Source organism: Salvia splendens, chromosome 6, assembly GCF_004379255.2.
Source record: "Salvia splendens isolate huo1 chromosome 6, SspV2, whole genome shotgun sequence".
NCBI lineage: Eukaryota > Viridiplantae > Streptophyta > Magnoliopsida > Lamiales > Lamiaceae > Salvia > Salvia splendens.
Genome location: NC_056037.1, coordinates 12,704,621 through 12,722,113, shown reverse-complemented (window position 1 = coordinate 12,722,113; position 17,493 = coordinate 12,704,621). Strand labels below are relative to the sequence as shown.

Sequence of the window (17,493 nt, the reverse complement as noted above, 5' to 3'; positions counted from 1 at the left end):
AAACAAGCGATGACGGCGAGTTGTGGAGGAGCGAGCAGAGAGAGAAAGACGCGACAACGTTGAGTGCCGGAGAGAAGGAGAGAGAGATTCCGATATAGAAAGAACGGAGGAGAGATGAGATGGAACAGAAGGAAGAAGAGAGAGAAAGAGTCGATTTTGGAATTTTCTTAGCATTTTATTAATTTTTATTTAACTTTATTTAATTAATTATGCATTAGTATATTAATTAAGTTTAAAAATCATTAATTAGGCATTGACAGTTAGTTTTTTATGGAACCGTAAAAAAAGACCACTTCGACAATGATTTCAAATGTTTAGGACCACTTCGATAACGATTTCAAATGTTTATGACCCGATTTTCAAAACTTGAATATTTACGACAAAATTCTTATTCTTATTCTGATTATATGTTTGGGACCAATTTTGACCCATAGTAAAAAAATGTATACATACACTGATACACAAACATAAAATTCGATTTGCGATTTAATAAATTGTAGTAGCATTATTTTTAAGATTGGACTTCAACGGAATAAAAGCCCAATGCCAATAACTAGCGACTGCCCTCATTTGTTAAACCCCTAAATCTAAAACCCTAATTGTGACCATCTCAAACTATCAAATTCCAATCACCGTCGTGCTTCAAAACTGTCGGTGCAATATGTCGGATTACGACTCCGATGCACCAGAGGAGTTCACCTCCGAGCAGGTTCGATTAATTCTAGTGCTATGAATCTTTCTTTTTAACCGAGATATTCGTTTATAATTTTTCTTAATTTTTTAGGGGATGCAACAAGATGAAGAGATAAGAAAAGTGCAAAAGGAAAATAAGGCCAGGTAATTTTTCTTAAACTCACGAATTTTTGGAATAAAATGCGACGCCTGTGCTGAAATTGTTTATGCTCTTGTTCTAAGGCAAGATGGATGTACATAAAGGCTCCACTTTGTTAATAATCTTATCTTATCCCAAGTTTTACCCTGCTAAGAAGGAAGTGAGAATTGAAATGTAGTTGAATGAGCTCTTGACTTGGGGACTACAAGGTTTACCCCAGGTTGACGATATTTTTTGCATTTTTTTATAATTAAACTACCAAAATTGTCTTCTCTGGTTGTGCATGTGAGTTTTTTGTTGTTCTCGATAGTCGATAGCCATTTTGAATGAATAATGTGGACGAAAAAATTCAAAATTTACATTATCTATAGTGCCTAAATAAGATTAGTTCTTGCTTGGCTTCCAGTTTTGTTGAAGATATTGCTTGTGGAAGAAGTATATGGATTTTTTTTCAAAGCTTAAGCTATGTAATGACTAATGATGCCCCAAACTTTGAGAATTTGTATAGTATGTATTGCACTTGCTCATATGCTTACATAACAACAATTAATGTACTTAAATTTCTACGAAAGGGGGCAATGCTATTTGATCTTTAGCAGTGCTGTTAACAAAAGGTGAACGATGACAGGGTAGTGCGTGAAGGGAAAGAACGTCGCAGACAGTGGGCACAAAACTTGACCCCACGGTCATTGCCCAAAAAAGATATCACCGAACATGTGATGGAAAATGAAACAAGGGAAGAGTCTCTAGTTAACAAGGGAATGCTACCAGAAAACATTGTCAAACTTCTTGCAGAGCGTGAGAAGTACGCCTTCTTACCTTTTATAAAGTCGTTGTAGTCCTGACCTCCTTGGATTTTATATGCCATCGTATGTTGTTGTGAGCTCACAAGATCCTAACCTAGTCAAATATGTTGTGTGCAGAAAAGTTTTCTCATCGGACTCTGAGGATGAGAAAGTTGAGAAGAAGTCAAAGAGAAGAAAGACGAGAAAATCTGGGTTAGTGATGGCACTTTGTCCTGTTCTCTGTCACCTCCCTCCCTAGATCTCCAATAGCATGTAGTATTTCATAGAATATGTGGCTATTGTTTAGACCCCAACCTAACTTCTTCACGGTGCCCCCTTCAACACACAGTTAGTAACAAATGAGCTCACTGATTTTGCCTCAGTATAAAAACTAGAAATTTGTGATTATGCCTACCTCAATTTTTTGTATTTTTCGTCATTGTCTTTGACAGGTTGGAACCTGTTATATTGAAGGACATACCAGCTGCGCAATGTGTAGAAAGCTCACTGGAATTCTTAAAGAAAAGAAAAATGCAGGTTTCAAGATCATCTGCAGTTTTGAACAATTCAAACCAAGCATTGCGCCTCCTGTCAAAGTCCGGCTTACTAAAGTGAGACTCGTTGCTGCAAACCGGGCTAGTCAATAGCGCATTTTTTTGCTACAGAAAACTGTGCTTGAGAGAAAATTTAGTAGACATTGTATTTGTTGTTATAAATGAATTACTCGCAACATTCCTAATCTAAATTGCTTGGTCAAGAGATTCAGTGTATTCGACCAATGTTTGGAGGAATCGTATACTAACTTCTCTAAATGAATACATTTTGTAAGTTACTTCACATCAACGAAAATTATTTCATCAAATATTTCGTGGTTTTATATATTGTTACATGGTTAAAAAATTTCGGTTGAATTTTATTCGAAGGACGTATGGTTATAATTATTTATGGAGGGCTGACTTTCGACCATTGATACGATTAAAATGCACAAATAGTGTATATAATTTGTAAAAATCTTGCCCCTTAACCGATTAATCGTTATTTTTCTATTAAGCTTTAATTTTGACAATTGTGGACATGCAAACGAGATGAAAAATAACGATAGAAATAGACGGCCTATTTTAGGATGAATATAGTGAGAAATCAGAAATAGCAAAGAGAAGATATCCTAATGGTCGTGGTTGTAGGTCGATAGCAGCCATCCCCTCCATTTCGTCTCTCTAGAATCGAATGTTAATGCAATACGCAACAAACATCCGAGAGAGAGAGCCCTTATGATGAATAACTCAGATTCCAGCCCCCCCAAAAGGGCAACAACATTCTCCAGCTGGCTCAATTTGGATCCCTTCCTCTTCCGGGGGGCGGGGCAGAGAAGCTTCCGCTACCTCCCCGCCCCCTCCTTGGAATATCATCATCACACGCGTCTGCTCGGCTCCCTCATCCGTAAAGAGGGCCACATTTACTCCCTTGCTGCCTCTGGCGACCTCCTCTACACGGGCTCCGAGAGCAAGAGCATTCGGGTCTGGAAGAATCAGAAGGAATTCTCCGGCTTCAAATCCAACTCCGGCCTCGTTAAGGCCATCATCATCTCCGGAGAACGGATCTTCTCAGGTCACCAGGATGGCAAGATCCGAATCTGGAAGGCCTCGCGCAAGGATCCCACGTTCCACAAGCGCGTGGGCACAATGCCGACCTTGCGATCGATGATCAAGATCTCCTTCAATCCCAGCATCCACGATCGAAAAGCGCACAACGACGCCATCTCATGCCTCAGCCTGAGCGAGGACAAATCCCTGCTCTACTCCGCTTCCTGGGATAAGACCTTCAAGGTATGGAGGATCTCCGACTCCAAATGCCTCGAGTCCGTCACGGCGCACGATGACGCCGTGAACGCCCTTGTCGCCGCATGCGACGGCTTCGTGTTCACGGGCTCGGCGGACGGCACCGTCAAGGTGTGGCGGAGGCAGCCGGTGGGGCGGAAGACGAAGCATTTCCTGACACAGACGCTGCTTAATCAGGATTGCGCCGTGACGGCGCTGACCGTGGACCCCTCCGGCAGGTTCCTCTACTGCGGGTCATCGGACGGCCTCGTGAACTACTGGGAGTGCGGGACATTTTTATGCCACAGCGGGGTGCTGCGGGGCCACAAGCTGGCGGTGCTGTGCCTGGCGACGGTGGGGGAGTTGGCGCTGAGCGGGTCGGCGGACACCAACGTGTGCGTGTGGAGGAGGGACGGCGGGGAGCACGTATGCCTGTCGGTGCTGACGGGGCACAGCGGGCCTGTCAAGTGCCTGGCGGCCGAGGAGGAAGATTTGGAAGACGAGATGGGAGCCTACTGGCGCATTGGCGGCGGAAGGAACTATATCTTGTATAGCGGCAGCAGCGATAAGTCCGTCAAGATATGGAAGGTGACGCAGGCGCCACGAGCCCCACCGCACCTGCCCTCTCGGCCCTACCGCCAAATGGCAGACATTCTCTACGGAGCTTCCACCTGCAAGATTGCTGCGGCTGAGCAGGATCATGCACGTCCTATGTTTAATCAGGCTTCATGAAATTCTCTACAGGATTATTTGGGACCTTTTTCACCTTCACTATTTTGGTATTATACATGACATGACATGACATAAAAAAATTGATGTAAAGGTATTCTACTCTGGTATGTGAAAAGTTTGTTCAACATTTCTGGAGAGGAAGTGTATGATTTATCTTTATCAACACATCCAGCCCTAGGAATTTGTATTTTGTGAGGAGGGAAAATAAACTAAGTTTCCTATTCCCTTTATCACTGTGTGAGAAGCAGCAAAAACAACATATCTCAATCAGCCATAAAACTATATCTTGCCTGCTCCCGAGCGCTGAGAAGAACATTTCTGCACGCCCATCCCAGTCCCGACATCTTCTCCACCATTTCACTAACATCCGCTTCTGCACGTTGCTTGCTCTCTCTCATTAGTGTACGCCATTCACATGCCGAATCTGATGAATCACAAGCTTTTAAAACATTTTCCCACTCCGCCGTTTTAACTAGGAGACCCTCCCGAATGTAACAAGCCTATAACACCATTGAAAAGATAGATGTTAATTAATTGATGGAAATTTCCGTATCCACTTTTATACTATAAATTGTCAGAAAATTGATTAGTAGAAAGACGGCTCACCTGCAATAATCCTGTTATCATATCTGAAGTTTGAGCCCCTTCCCGCATAGATAGAAGAATTCCATGCTGCAAATAGATGAGCACGATTTAGCATTCAAGAGTCAAGTAAAGAAAATTGGCACGTAGCAGAATTCGAGAGATAAACATGACAGCATAAGAGCCAGAGCCATCTAATATACGCACATCCTTTAGTCTGGATCCTCTGCTGTGGTTCTCCAAGCAAATAAAGTAGAAATCTGTATCCTTTAAAGATCGTAATGTCATCAGCGATAGCCTTGGTATTTTCCTCTTGGGATTCAAGCAACCAACTCTAATAGGCAGCAGCTCCCTGCCTGATCGGAATGTAACTTAGAAGGCAGCACAAAAAGCAAGATCATATATTGTAACTAATGCTGAAAAGTCTACCTTTGCTTGATATGATATTAATGCCTTCCCTCTCACTCACTTCAGCTGGTGAAGGGATATATTTATGCTGAACCCAGATGTTTATTATCAACTCAAGCCTATCCTACAATAGAATGTACTAAGAAATCTTGCTTAATTGCAAAAATAACATTTGACAAGGTTAGGATGGTTTCTTAAATATTCTAGAAACACAAAAAAGTGATGTACAAAGATTTTTGTCTCATGCCTATATCTTGTTGAGGTAGATTTTAGAAAGATGGAGTACTATATGAGATCTCCAACAACCTTCAGATTGAAGTAAAATTGGTAAGTAGATATTAATGCAATATAAAGGACCAACCTTGGTCAATGTTTGCAGATGAACATGTTTCAGCGATTGGTAAATCCCGAAAAGGTCAATGGTGGAGAAGATAGGATACACAACAAATGGTAGAGCTGCCAACAATCTTTAAACGCAGAGAGATTAGAACTAGAAAGCATGCAAGAATTTTTTCAACCAAAACAAAGAAAGGAAAATACATAAACGCACACACATACGATAAGAATACATTAATTGTACTAATTCATAAATTACTACTACAAAGTACCAGGAAATGAGGATCGAGCACCAACCTCTGATTGTTTCTGAACAAAATGTTGAAGGTTGCAGCAAGCAGAAGGCCAACATTATCAAAGCACACTGTTTGAATCTGAAGTGCAAACAAGAATCAGATTTCTTCATATTAAGTGAATAAATTAAAGATATTTTTATACCTTTCAGAAAAACCAAAGCTTACCTGGGACTTTGCAGAAACTTCACCAAGATTGTCTGAGATGGCAAAGCTTCTGTGAACAGCAGTCTGACAACACAATACATTGTGTCACCATGTAGAAAACTAGGTGGGATGAACATGGTTGGCATATGATATTATGGAATTAGATTCGCTGAAGCATATAATCATCAAGTAAAAACGTGAAGACACTCGCACTATAGAGAACTCAACTTGTTTAGTTAGATGTATGCCTCGTATTAAATTTACATGCTTTCCAACTAAAGGATAAGTTCATAGGTAAGGGGCACAATCATAATGCTTCTTGAGTAGGCAGTCACGGCTACATCCAATTTTGACAACAATGTTGAATAAATAATCAAAGCAGCAACTCTAAACTTACACCAGTTGATAAGTAGCAAGCCAGGCTTATTTGCTTAGCAATATTGGCTATCGTTGCAAGAAGAAGAAAGTGTGCGGGGTAGGCAGGAGTCAGCAACTCAACACCAATGCTCAGGCTACACAGAATAGAAGTTGAGAACCTAACTCTCTTTAGCCAAAAACAAAACAACAGAATCAGAAAAATTAATTGAAGATAAGTAAGATTACTCAAGCAAGAGAAAAAAGGCTTTCTAACCACCATAACATGGAAAATGGCTTACAATGATTTACACAATGACTACCAAGTGAGAATATATACCTTGAGATTAGTATCAAAATCTGAAGCAAGGCTAGCAGTGTAAATGCATCTACTAAGCCGCCCAAGGCCATCCTTCAAAACCCAATTTAGGGCTGCAGCTGATGGTAGTGAGCGAGAATAACCCATACCTATTGCCCGAAACATCGCCTAATATGACCATTCAGATATCACAGTTTCCTTAGTCAATATATGCAGTGATATATCAAGAGTAATTTTCAAAAAAATTAGGTCCAAATGATAAGTATGATTGCCAACCTCAAACTGACTCAAATAAAAAATGGCAACACCAATACACATTCACACGTATGCACAGTCTCAAGCATATAATTAATCAATCTCAAACTTATTCCAGTTAATAAACAATCCAGGAGCATATAAATTCAACCACTCAAGTTAAAATTACATGAAAAAATAAACTGTTTAGTTGAAATAACAGTTCATATAATCATATTTAATCTCAAAGGATAATTGTTTATAACCAACAGCTAGTGCCGAGGCTAAATTGTAGAACAACACTGATCAGAAGATAACCAACACCATTCCTGTGACCGAATTTTTTAAAAACTGAAACTATACCGAAAGTTGATGCAGAATTGTACTTACAAAACATGAGCAAAACTGTAAGTTGGAATGCAAGAACATGAAGGACGTGATAGGAAAAACCTATCAAACTATACAGCTGAATAAAGACTGATCTTTTACATTGCCCTCACATGCCACACTTACCGCCACTAATCCTTACCAGCAATTTGAAAACCGGAAGAATAAACGAAGAGTTGTTAAAATAAGCACCTGAGTAGCAAGCACTTGCAAAGCGGAGCTGAAAACTCTATGCAAGAATTTCCACTTCACATACTTCATGTAGTTCTCATTCACTTCCCTAGGAAGGAAAAAGTTCCTAATCGCAACCCCACAAACTCTGCCCACTTTCTTCATCCCATCTTCGAAACTCGAAAATTTCCATATAGAAAACTGGCTAACTCCGCCAACAGAGACTAATTGCATCTCATGTCCATCCCAATAGTACCTCAAAATCGTCCCTGAACGGTGAACGACGACAGGAAGGTCGAATTTTTTAGGGGATTCTCGGCCGAAGTGAAGGGGTTTTATCTTTTCTTCTTCTTGATATTCATGGTTGAATTTGAATGGGATGCTTGATGGTTTTGAGACAGCCAAGGGTTTAAGAGAGGTTTTTGGGTCAATGGGTTTGGTAGCTTTGATGGGGTCATATCTTACGGGCCTTGTGCAATACAGTTGTGAATTTGTATGCGTGTGTAACGTTACATTCATCGCTATAAAAATGGTACGAATTCGAGTATGTTTATCTGATGTAGATGGAGAACGGCGGGATGGGGGTTTTCAACTTTAGGGATTCGAGGGAGTGAGGATTAGCAGAACACTATAAGTTTGATGATCACAGCTTACCTGTTGGCTGCTGATGTGATTGTGAAGGCCGGACAGAGGCGCGGCGTATACATTGATTCTATTTTAAGATTTTTTTGTTAGGTTTGGTTAGATTTTAGTAAAGGCATAGGACCAAAATATCAGATATACTAAAATCTATTTTTTCTAAGTTTTTAATTTCAGTCACAGTAACTAACTTTCAAAATCAACCGCAACTTATTCATTATTTTTTATACTATCTATGTTTTGTAATTATTTTTGTTTTGATCCTTCTCTTAAATATATAAATTTTTTAAATTTTCTATTTTAAAAGATGGACTCATAATCTACTAATATTACTTCCACTACTTTTTTTTCTGCTTCTCTTTTACTTTATCAATTTTTTTACTCATATTTTTGTTTTGATCCTTCTCTTTTTTTCGTACTCATAAAAATACCTGAGCTACACTGCTTAAAGTGAAATCTTACTCATATTTGTTGCAACAAGATAACTTGAAACTTAATAATGAAAAAAGAAAGGAATGAGTTAGCAGAATGAAGTTAGTAGTTACAGTTCAGTTAAATGTCAATTGATCAACACCATTTCCATTCAGTCAATGAAAAGTATATTTACTTTAATCAAGCTATATTCCTTTAGCTCTCTACCGACTGAACTCTCGATGGCCGTTCCCACCCCACCGGCAATCCTCTCCCCTGCCCGCTATATTCTTCTTCTTATCAGTTTGTTTTTTATTTATTAGAGCTATGGAGTTGTATAGTAGGAGTAGTATATGATTGTGAATGGTGTTATTGTAGGAGAGCCTCAAGTAAACGTCCATCTGAATAAAAGGCACACCAAAGCCTTCCAGTTTTTTACTGTAAATCAGTCATCAAAGGTATGCCTACTAACGCGTTTTAGACTGCCTATTGAATGCATGAAGTTGTGCTGGATTCATACTATATTTTCAATCCACTGTTAGGTCTTTCTAATGAATGCAGCCAACCCTTTATCTGGGGAGGTGAACCAAACGCTCATTGCGTTATTGAGCATCATCAAGGATACCTCTACCTCTTTACAACTGCCGCTTTGCAGGGGCAGCCTGTTGATAAGCATTACCTTTTGTCTAGTCACATTGTTTCTTCATGTGGTGCAAGGAATTGGAAGGTTAGCATATTTCTGTAATTTTCCTACACAAGGCCGATTTTATGTGTTTTGCAGGATGCTTACGAGTTACTGTAAACATGTCCACACTTAGGTTTTAGATTGGTAGTTGTGTTCCACTAAGCAAGTATAAGTCTCAAACCTCAATGAAGTAGACTGTAGACTCCTATCCCCACTCAAACTCTAAATAGAATACAATTGCCTAAAGACTCTGCCAACAAAACATAATCCTAACAAACAAAAGATGAAAGATGGACAATTATCCAAACAATTGGCCGATAATCTTTGGCAACAATTGAAATCATCTTCACGGATAATCAATATCAATAACATATCTGGATTCTATGCCCCAAAAAGTTACTAATCTCATATTTGGGTTGCATATATATGTGTATCTCATAGAAAAATTGTATATCTAACCACAACATTTTGTTGCAGAGTACAATTTTATAGTGCCTAGATTAATAATCTAGAAATGAGTTGAAGTGGAGTTGTTAGAAGATTTCTCATTATCAGCCTCTGCTTGAGTTTTGGAGCTAAATGCATACATTTTATGCTGTACTAAATTTATTTCTCTCTTGTAATACATATGTGTGGATTAACTTCCTTTTGCCTTTTTAAATGCACGTCACAGTGTTGATTATGATTAGCTGAACGGAAAATGGACTATTGTTCAACAACAAAACATGCTTATATGGATCATCAGCTGCTGTAAGCTACTCTCTATGTCAATAATGCAGAAGATTGATGACCTCTCTGAGAGGGTTTCGGTTCCACTTACCATACTTAATCACGCTACAAGAATAATTCTGGGTACAAATTTGTGAATTACTTCTTTTTCTTCTGCTATCTTTAGTTGCTTTCATCCTATTGAATAAATTCATCTCCAGGAAAAATATGATTTTTTTGCTCCTAATATTATATTTTGGCTATTGTGATTTTAGTGTATGAATATATCTTGTCTACTTGGTCCATGTATACAAATTTTTAAGTAGGTTTCCCCTTCTATTTTTAAGAATCTTCACTTCATATCTTCATAGTTAAGACATTAAGACTATATTTTTCTGATAGGTTGATGAAAATTGTTATCTATTAAGAATTAAGAAAGTGGTTTTGGTGTTTAAGTTTGACATGAATGGTGCATATATCTCTGAGTAGTTGAGTGATGTTATTTTCCAGAGGTGGAGGTGGTGATGGTAGAAAATTGTTTTATGTTGGCAGGAGACTGTGAAGGAAAGGATCACATATCTTGTGCTAAGTTTTCTAATTGAAAGGTTGCTTTCCTTATCAAGTTTGTAGATGATCAGGTGAATCATTTATACAGCTTCACCTCAGCAATAGAATAAAATGACTAGTAGGATGCCATATTTAACTTAACTTTTTCCTTGCCTTCAGATGGGAGAACTTGTCTTTCCAGGTGGAAGTCTCACTTACTATGCGCCATCGCCATGCGTTGGACGTTGGAAAGGGGCTTTTTCTCGATTAAGCGAATCATGGCGCATGGTTGCTGTGGGTGGTCTCTTCTTTTTTTGTGACATTGCCATCAGGGAAATTATAAAGTAGGATCTCTTTTATACACTTGAAATTAGCAATGCTCATTGACGATAATCATGTGCAGTTTTTCTTTACAATCCATTACTCCATAAATATTGCTTCTCCATCAATAAAATTGGACTTCAAAGATTTGTCTCAGTCAGAGTCACTATAGCGTCTGTTACTTTATTTATACTTAGTATTATTAATTATTTGTTCAAACAACTTTTTTCAGCATTGAAATGGTAAAGTTTGATTGAATGATTTGGTTTTACTTTTGCTTTTGTAGAAGAAAAGTTAAGGTTCAATCATCATATGCATGTCTTTGATAAGAATATCAGTCATAATCATTCAACACTTCGAAATCATTATTATTCCATGACAAACAAAGTTACATGGTGTGGCCCAATAACGATAATTACATTGTTCAATTATATAATCATGAAATTATAGTATTTAATTGCTACTAGTAGTTGTTTACAGCGTTAATTATGTGGTGATAATTAATTGGTTGCTGAGTCTGACTGATCAATTATTGTCCTTGTTAATTACTATCATGTGCACTATTCATAATTAAAACTTCGGTAAATTGACCTCTGGAGATTGCAATTTTTAAATCATTATTTGACTGACGGGAAACATAATTTCTACGTTGATCAATGACAAGAGTTGGTAAAAGTTGATATCGATTTAGTAAATTCTGACATTGTATTTTACTTGTAAGAAATAGACAGTTTATCGGGTTAGATGAAGATTAAGATTATATTATTATGTTTTTGTTTTATATGTTAATGCTGTCAATTAAATATATATAAAGCCAAAAAGTTGAGTGATTGGCTGTTCCACTAGCATATGTTCCATTATTACTATTATTAATTTATATAGTTAACCATTGATAATCTAACAGACTTCACTCTGACAAAAAAATTATACTACTACTACCGCCTAAGAATTGTGAGATGCTTCCATATATGCATCTCATTTTGTATTATATTTATTTTTCTCTAGGGGTACTTTGATTTAAATAAAAGAAAACCAATATCAAAGAACAGGCATCACAAAAAAATGAAATTAATATAATAATTATTGATTAGATATACTACAATAATGAATTGCCACCAACAATAGATAGAACAAGAGGGGTACGAATTTTGGAATGGAGTCAATGGTCCCATTTCACAACGACATAATTAATGACACCCTCCAACTTTTCCCCATCTTGTCATTGTTACCTCTATCTATGATTCACCACCACTTGGATTTACCTCTATGATTCACCCCCACTTAGAGTGTCCACGATAGCGAGCACATCTTAGTAGACAAGTCACTTTTATTTGTCCACAACCACGAAAAAAATGTTCACAGCAATAGTAGACACCTTTTATTTTTTAATTATTTGTATATTTTAATTCAATGTGAATAAAATTATCGAAAATAAAATAAATTGGAAAAGGAAATTAAAAATAATAAATTTTGGGTCCAAATATTCGCTGTATTTTATAGATACGGAAAAATTATACAACGGACATTTTATAAAAAAACAATATAAAAACACTGTCATTGTCGACACTGTCTCCACCGTGCATATTGAGTGAAATATAGAGAGTTAAAAAGGGATAGAGTGTGAAATCGGGGGTGTAGATGTGTGTAGGGTGAAAATGAAGTGGAAGGGAGTATTTATTAAAAACAAACGAAAATTAAAAAAAAAAGTCCAATTTCGCGACTCTCCACACCCAGCCGCTTCCAGGCCGACTAGTCGGCCTTGTGCTGTCCGCCGCCTCCCGTCGCGCCTCATGTGTCATCCACTATAGGGAGGCGGGGCTGCCGCCGTGTCCTCCCTATTGTGGACGACACTCTTAGGAAAATTAATTTTCTAATTCATTAACAATAATACTCCTAGAATTTCGTAGGAGCTTTTTCCTAGAACCGTGCCTTAGTAAGTACTATCACATACTACCTTCTTAAAAGAATAGATAATAATTTAGTCAATAAGTATTAATAGACCCCTTTTCTCATGCTTGGCATCCCATAAATTCTTATTTTTATGTTTATCAAATCCAATTAGAACATATGGTCAAAGAGAGATGAGAAGCAGTGGAAACAGCAGTATCAAAAACAAGAAACAAGCAAAAGAAAAAAATGATGGGATTTTTCCAGAGTAGAAAGCAATGGGGTCAACAATTCATTCTGAATAGAAGAGTGTAATGCTACGCTGCATCTGCTTCAGTTCAATTCAAATACTCCACTAAATATTTGAAACAATGAAAAAAATTCGAAAATCAAACTCTACAACAAGGCAAATCAAAGCAACAAGACAAAAAGGAAGAAATGCACGGAGCAGCAACGAGGCAGGAGGTGGCAAAAAAATCCATCTTCATTGCTGTTCAACTTAGACCAGCAGCAATGGTGTGCCATCATTCTTCAACCTCTTCTACAACAGATGGCAACGCGCCCTCTTTCACGAAATTTGGTTCTATAAATCTAGCCACAAAAGCCCACAACTTATATACATCATCAAAATTGCTCAGAAATGCAAGTGAAGCAGTCACAACTTCAACTCTGATGAATCCACTTTTCCCGCCATTCCCCATCGGCTTGCAAAGGGTGGTATCCTCAAGACTCAGAGGTCCGCGCTGTTTGGATCCTTCTATGATGCGTATATGACTGAGTATTCCAACACCAAGAGAAATACCGTGCGATTCAGCCAGCTTTTGTACAACTTCCGGACTGATCAGACCCCTACTTCTGTCCCTCACATTGAAAGCCACCGCGGCACCTCTTTCATATTTAATCTTTGGGCCATATATGTGAACAAGCGGCGCACTGTCTTTCCCACCCGAACTAGGCAATCTTAGTTGCAGCAGAGAGGTCACAAGCCAATTGATCAAGAAACGGAGCCGGGAGGTGGTCTTGTTGAGGCCCAACATATTTATATGATCCAGATGCTTGCAGATTATCTCGGGTTCACCCCTTTCTGATTCTAGGTCATCAAATTCCCCGTTGCTCAAATAGTCATCATCGTCTATGCTGTTGGGAGACATGTCTCCTGGATCCAAGGTCTGACCAATATGAGCTCTGTGGTTGTCTTCTGTGCTAAAGGATACCCTTCCCCCTTTGTTTCCAGCTGCCTCACTCTCCTCAATCCCAAAAAACCTTCCTCCAGCAATTCTACTCTTTTCTCGCCTTTCCAGCAATCTAAATTCTCCTTCTGTCTCTCGCCTTATAGCACTCTCTTTCTCGAGGCATAACTTAGAAGCACAGCCATTCTGAGTAGTCAGACGATTGGATCCCCTAACAGCAGAGCTAGTTGAATTATTGATATCAACTTCTTCTTCAATCTCTTGGAAGTGCTGATTATCCCGAGTCCTGTATTCTCGTGAAGCGGGATACCCCTCCGAGAATGGCTCATCTTCAGGTATCTCCTTGAAATGGTCTAGTTCTTGAGAAACTGATCGAACAGCAGCGTCAAATGACAAGGCCTCATGATACACTGGGTTCAACTCCTTGTCATGCATTCCGCTGCTCGGTAACTTTGAGGCATTTGGAGAAGTGAGTTTATTGTTCTTCTGGCTAAACCAAGCAGGTGGTAAAGGAGAGGATGCCTTAAGCTTGTTTGAAGGAGTAGCCGTATCCGACCCTACTGGACTCTGACCCAAATCAATCCAAAGTGAGTTGTCCGATGATTCATCTTCACTGAAGACCGGACTTTTCATCATCTCCCCAACAGAAATGCTTTCAGTTTCTTCAAATATAGTGCTTGCGCCATCCCTGTCAGAGCCATTATCATGCTCCATCTCTGTCTCGAACACATCCCTCACCTGAGCAGAGGTGTAAGCACCGGAAAAGGCTGGCAGCTGAGATACTGGACGATTTTCAGAATTCACTTTACCAGCCCCACTCACTTCTTCATCCTCATCAAATCCAAATCCAGGGATATTATCCATAGAATCACTCAAGTAGAGAGGAAAGACGGGGCTTATTTTCACTATACCCGACCCAGCATGACCCGATTGATTTTGAAGACTGCTCATCACAGATTTCTTGATCAGAAGGCATCCAAAACCAGATGGATCATAACCAAACACTTTGTAGAATGACGTGATGATGAAGTCTGGTCGGAACAAAGACAATCCAAGAGAATCCATGTCCTTCGGGCCCAATGCTCCAGCATCGAGCAAGACATGCCAATTGTTCTGTTGAGCAAGAGCCATCCACTGATACGAATACTTGGCACCAGTGACTCTCGACTGAACAGGGAACACGAAAAGACCGGTTGCAGAATCTTTCTTCCTCTTTTTTTTGTTCGAGATTTGCTTCCTCAAGTCAGTCGAACAGAGCTTGAGAGTAGGCCATCTAAACCAAGCGCTTTGAACCTTGGCACCTTTCTCTCTAGCACTCTGAGCCATCCAGTTCACGGATTGGCTCTCGTGATCAAACATGGTCAACAATCTCTTGTTAGTGTGAAACGGATACGATTCAGCAAGCAACTTGAAAGCTGAGCCACGGCTCACAGTGAAAACAAGTCCGTATTCATTCTCAGGGATGTTCAAATAATCCATAATCCTAGTCTTGATATCATACTCTACCGTCCCAATCTCAGCTCCCCCATACAAAGCATGATTACTTAAATTAGCCGTGATCTCAGACAAACTAAACGTTGAAGATTCCCAATAATGGACACTTTGCAGAAATGAAAACAATCCAAATCCACAGTAATCAAGGCATACCTTTGAACCAACACCCAAGAGATGCGAGTACTCATCCTGCCGCAGCTGATCAATCCTCTCTGATGACTGGTATTTGGGATACATCGTCAGGAACTTGGACAAGGCCTCGGTGAGCTGAGGAATCGAGTCCCCCGACTCAAATGTGCGGTCGGCTGCAAGAGCAGTGGCTCGGAGGAACTCCTTCTGGGCATTAAGCCGTGCCAGTGACCGCGAACGGCCTATCCCCTCATCTTGATTGGCCAATGACTCAGCATCAATGTCTTGGGACTTAACAAGGGAGCCATCTTCAGAAGCTTCCTCGAGAGCCTCCCTCAATTTGTGCTCTTGCAATTTCCTCAGAATTGATGGATTAGCCTGTATTTCCTCATTTGAATGCTCAGAACCATCCCTTTTTCTGCTCTTTCTATCCAACAGCAGTGCGGCACAATGAGAGAGCGGTTTCCACAGAGAGAGATGCATTAAATCTTGCTTTCTTCCCCTCAATTTGCTCTTAGAATTTAAGAAAATTCAAACTGAAACAGAGAGAGAATGGCAATGGAGCCTGGGAAAACAAAATGAAGCTTTGTTTTTTTCTTTATTGGTAGAGCCTTCTACTGACTGAGACCAGGTAAAGGAGACCCAATTCAAACCCTAATTTCAAAAGGCAAAAGAAATCAAAGCAAGAAAAAGCTTCCTCGAGAATAAACCTTTGCTTTCAAAAAAACCTAAACATAAGGAGGGAAAGGGCAAGGGCATTTGCTTTAAACAAACATTCAAACAGCAAGAATAGATTTTTGAGTTCAATCAAAAGAAATGGACCACAGTAAATACTGGGTCAGATCAACGGAACCCTAAACTCAACATTTCTTCAAGAACTAGCTCAGACAAAATGAAAAATGAAATTGCAAAATGATACGTTCCAGATTCGATGTCTGAGCATCAAATTTGCAAAAACCTCAAGGAAGGGAGGGAATCAAGAGAAGCACTAACAATAAGGGAATCAAAATCGACAAGAGATGGTCATACACAAAATGGGCATTTTCAACAAAGTCAAAGGCTTTTGCGAATCAAATGAAGAAACCCCCTACCTCTTGCTCTTGGATCCCCTGAGCAAGCTATGAGCTCTAAATCTAGAAAAATTGTGTTGAGTCGAGCACCTCTCTCTTTCTCTCTCTTCCTCTCTCTTCTGCAAGCAAATTTAAAGCCAGACCTTCCACAACAAACGCACATTTACTACAGTTGTGAATCAAAAACATACCTCAACTAATTCATTTACCCCACTACTCAGTCTCTCTCTCTCTCCTCTAAATTGACCTTGTTGGGGGTAGGGGGCCTGTAGTGGGATTCTTGAATTGAGGAGATATAAAGAAATTGACTTCCCAGTTTTCAATCTGGTATTAGTAAATTGATTACAGTGATTTGGTATTTTGAAAGCAGCAAGCATATAGTAAAATAAAAAGATTAGTGGTGGGGCATAAAGTCAAATAATCGCTTTTGTGCAGCAGCGTTTCGCTCAAAGTCCACTACTTCCGGTCCCCGATTACTACTCAACCTCGTCTTAATGGATTTTTATTTCTAAATTCATGCTCTTAAGTCTTATCTATGCATACAAGCTAAATTCAACAATAAAATCAGGTTTGATCGATTAATACCGGCTATATAAATGGTAGCCATTTTTCCTAATAGCATCCTCATCCTTACTCTTGCCAAAGATACGGATATGGGCCCAGACCTACATTTATTATTTTTTTACTCTCTGCTCTTAGGCTCAACACCTATATTCATGCTCTTCCGCAAGGACATGCTCAAGGGCCCACCATTCTATTATTCAATTTAATTAAAAACATTTCCACAATATTAAAATGCATTAAAAATATCTGAAATACTATTACAAATTACAAAAAAAATTAAAAATTACATAATTAAAATACTAAAAACTTAAAATTACATAATTAAAATCCTAAAAATAAAAAATACATAATTAAAGGCTAAAAAATACCCTCGTGGAATACTATTCATCTGGCCTTATCCCCGATGTTCTTCGGAGACCCCGTATCATTGCCAAATGTGAATCAAGTTGCTC

General features: G+C 39.0%; 4 protein-coding genes and 1 long non-coding RNA gene across 6 annotated transcripts; 3 read left to right on the top strand and 2 right to left on the bottom strand.

The window, feature by feature from the left end:
- The first annotated feature begins 552 nt into the window (after positions 1-552).
- LOC121806870 lies at positions 553-2,479 on the top strand. The gene is made up of 5 exons (XM_042207039.1): positions 553-709; positions 785-837; positions 1,461-1,637; positions 1,756-1,830; positions 2,070-2,479. The coding sequence occupies exons 1-5, from the start codon at positions 662-664 to the stop codon at positions 2,230-2,232; spliced, it is 516 nt and encodes a 171-aa protein (XP_042062973.1). The 5' UTR covers positions 553-661; the 3' UTR covers positions 2,233-2,479.
- Positions 2,480-2,692: 213 nt separating this feature from the next.
- Positions 2,693-4,166, top strand: LOC121808810 (protein JINGUBANG-like). Its single transcript, XM_042209384.1, has one exon. The coding sequence runs from the start codon at positions 2,889-2,891 to the stop codon at positions 4,164-4,166; it is 1,278 nt and encodes a 425-aa protein (XP_042065318.1). The 5' UTR covers positions 2,693-2,888.
- An 80-nt stretch (positions 4,167-4,246) lies between these two features.
- Positions 4,247-8,100, bottom strand: LOC121809482 (protein root UVB sensitive 4-like). Its single transcript, XM_042210131.1, has 10 exons — positions 7,419-8,100; positions 6,627-6,773; positions 6,330-6,476; positions 5,954-6,016; positions 5,790-5,866; positions 5,518-5,623; positions 5,178-5,280; positions 4,956-5,104; positions 4,773-4,838; positions 4,247-4,666 (listed from the first exon to the last, which is right to left on the bottom strand). Exons 1-10 carry the CDS (start codon positions 7,914-7,916, stop codon positions 4,430-4,432), a joined length of 1,593 nt encoding a protein of 530 aa, XP_042066065.1. The 5' UTR covers positions 7,917-8,100; the 3' UTR covers positions 4,247-4,429.
- Positions 8,101-8,541: 441 nt separating this feature from the next.
- Positions 8,542-10,856, top strand: LOC121809483. 2 transcript variants are annotated; one of them, XR_006052269.1, is made up of 6 exons: positions 8,542-8,750; positions 8,826-8,905; positions 8,990-9,174; positions 9,806-9,984; positions 10,393-10,478; positions 10,567-10,856. It is a non-coding gene; the product is annotated as an uncharacterized LOC121809483 (long non-coding RNA). The 2 variants fall into 2 exon arrangements; XR_006052268.1 differs by having other exon boundaries at positions 8,542-8,905.
- Positions 10,857-12,852: 1,996 nt separating this feature from the next.
- Positions 12,853-16,815, bottom strand: LOC121808322. The gene is made up of 2 exons (XM_042208739.1): positions 16,499-16,815; positions 12,853-16,061 (listed from the first exon to the last, which is right to left on the bottom strand). The coding sequence occupies exon 2, from the start codon at positions 15,888-15,890 to the stop codon at positions 13,119-13,121; it is 2,772 nt and encodes a 923-aa protein (XP_042064673.1). The 5' UTR covers positions 15,891-16,061; positions 16,499-16,815; the 3' UTR covers positions 12,853-13,118.
- Between the last annotated feature and the right edge of the window lie 678 nt (positions 16,816-17,493).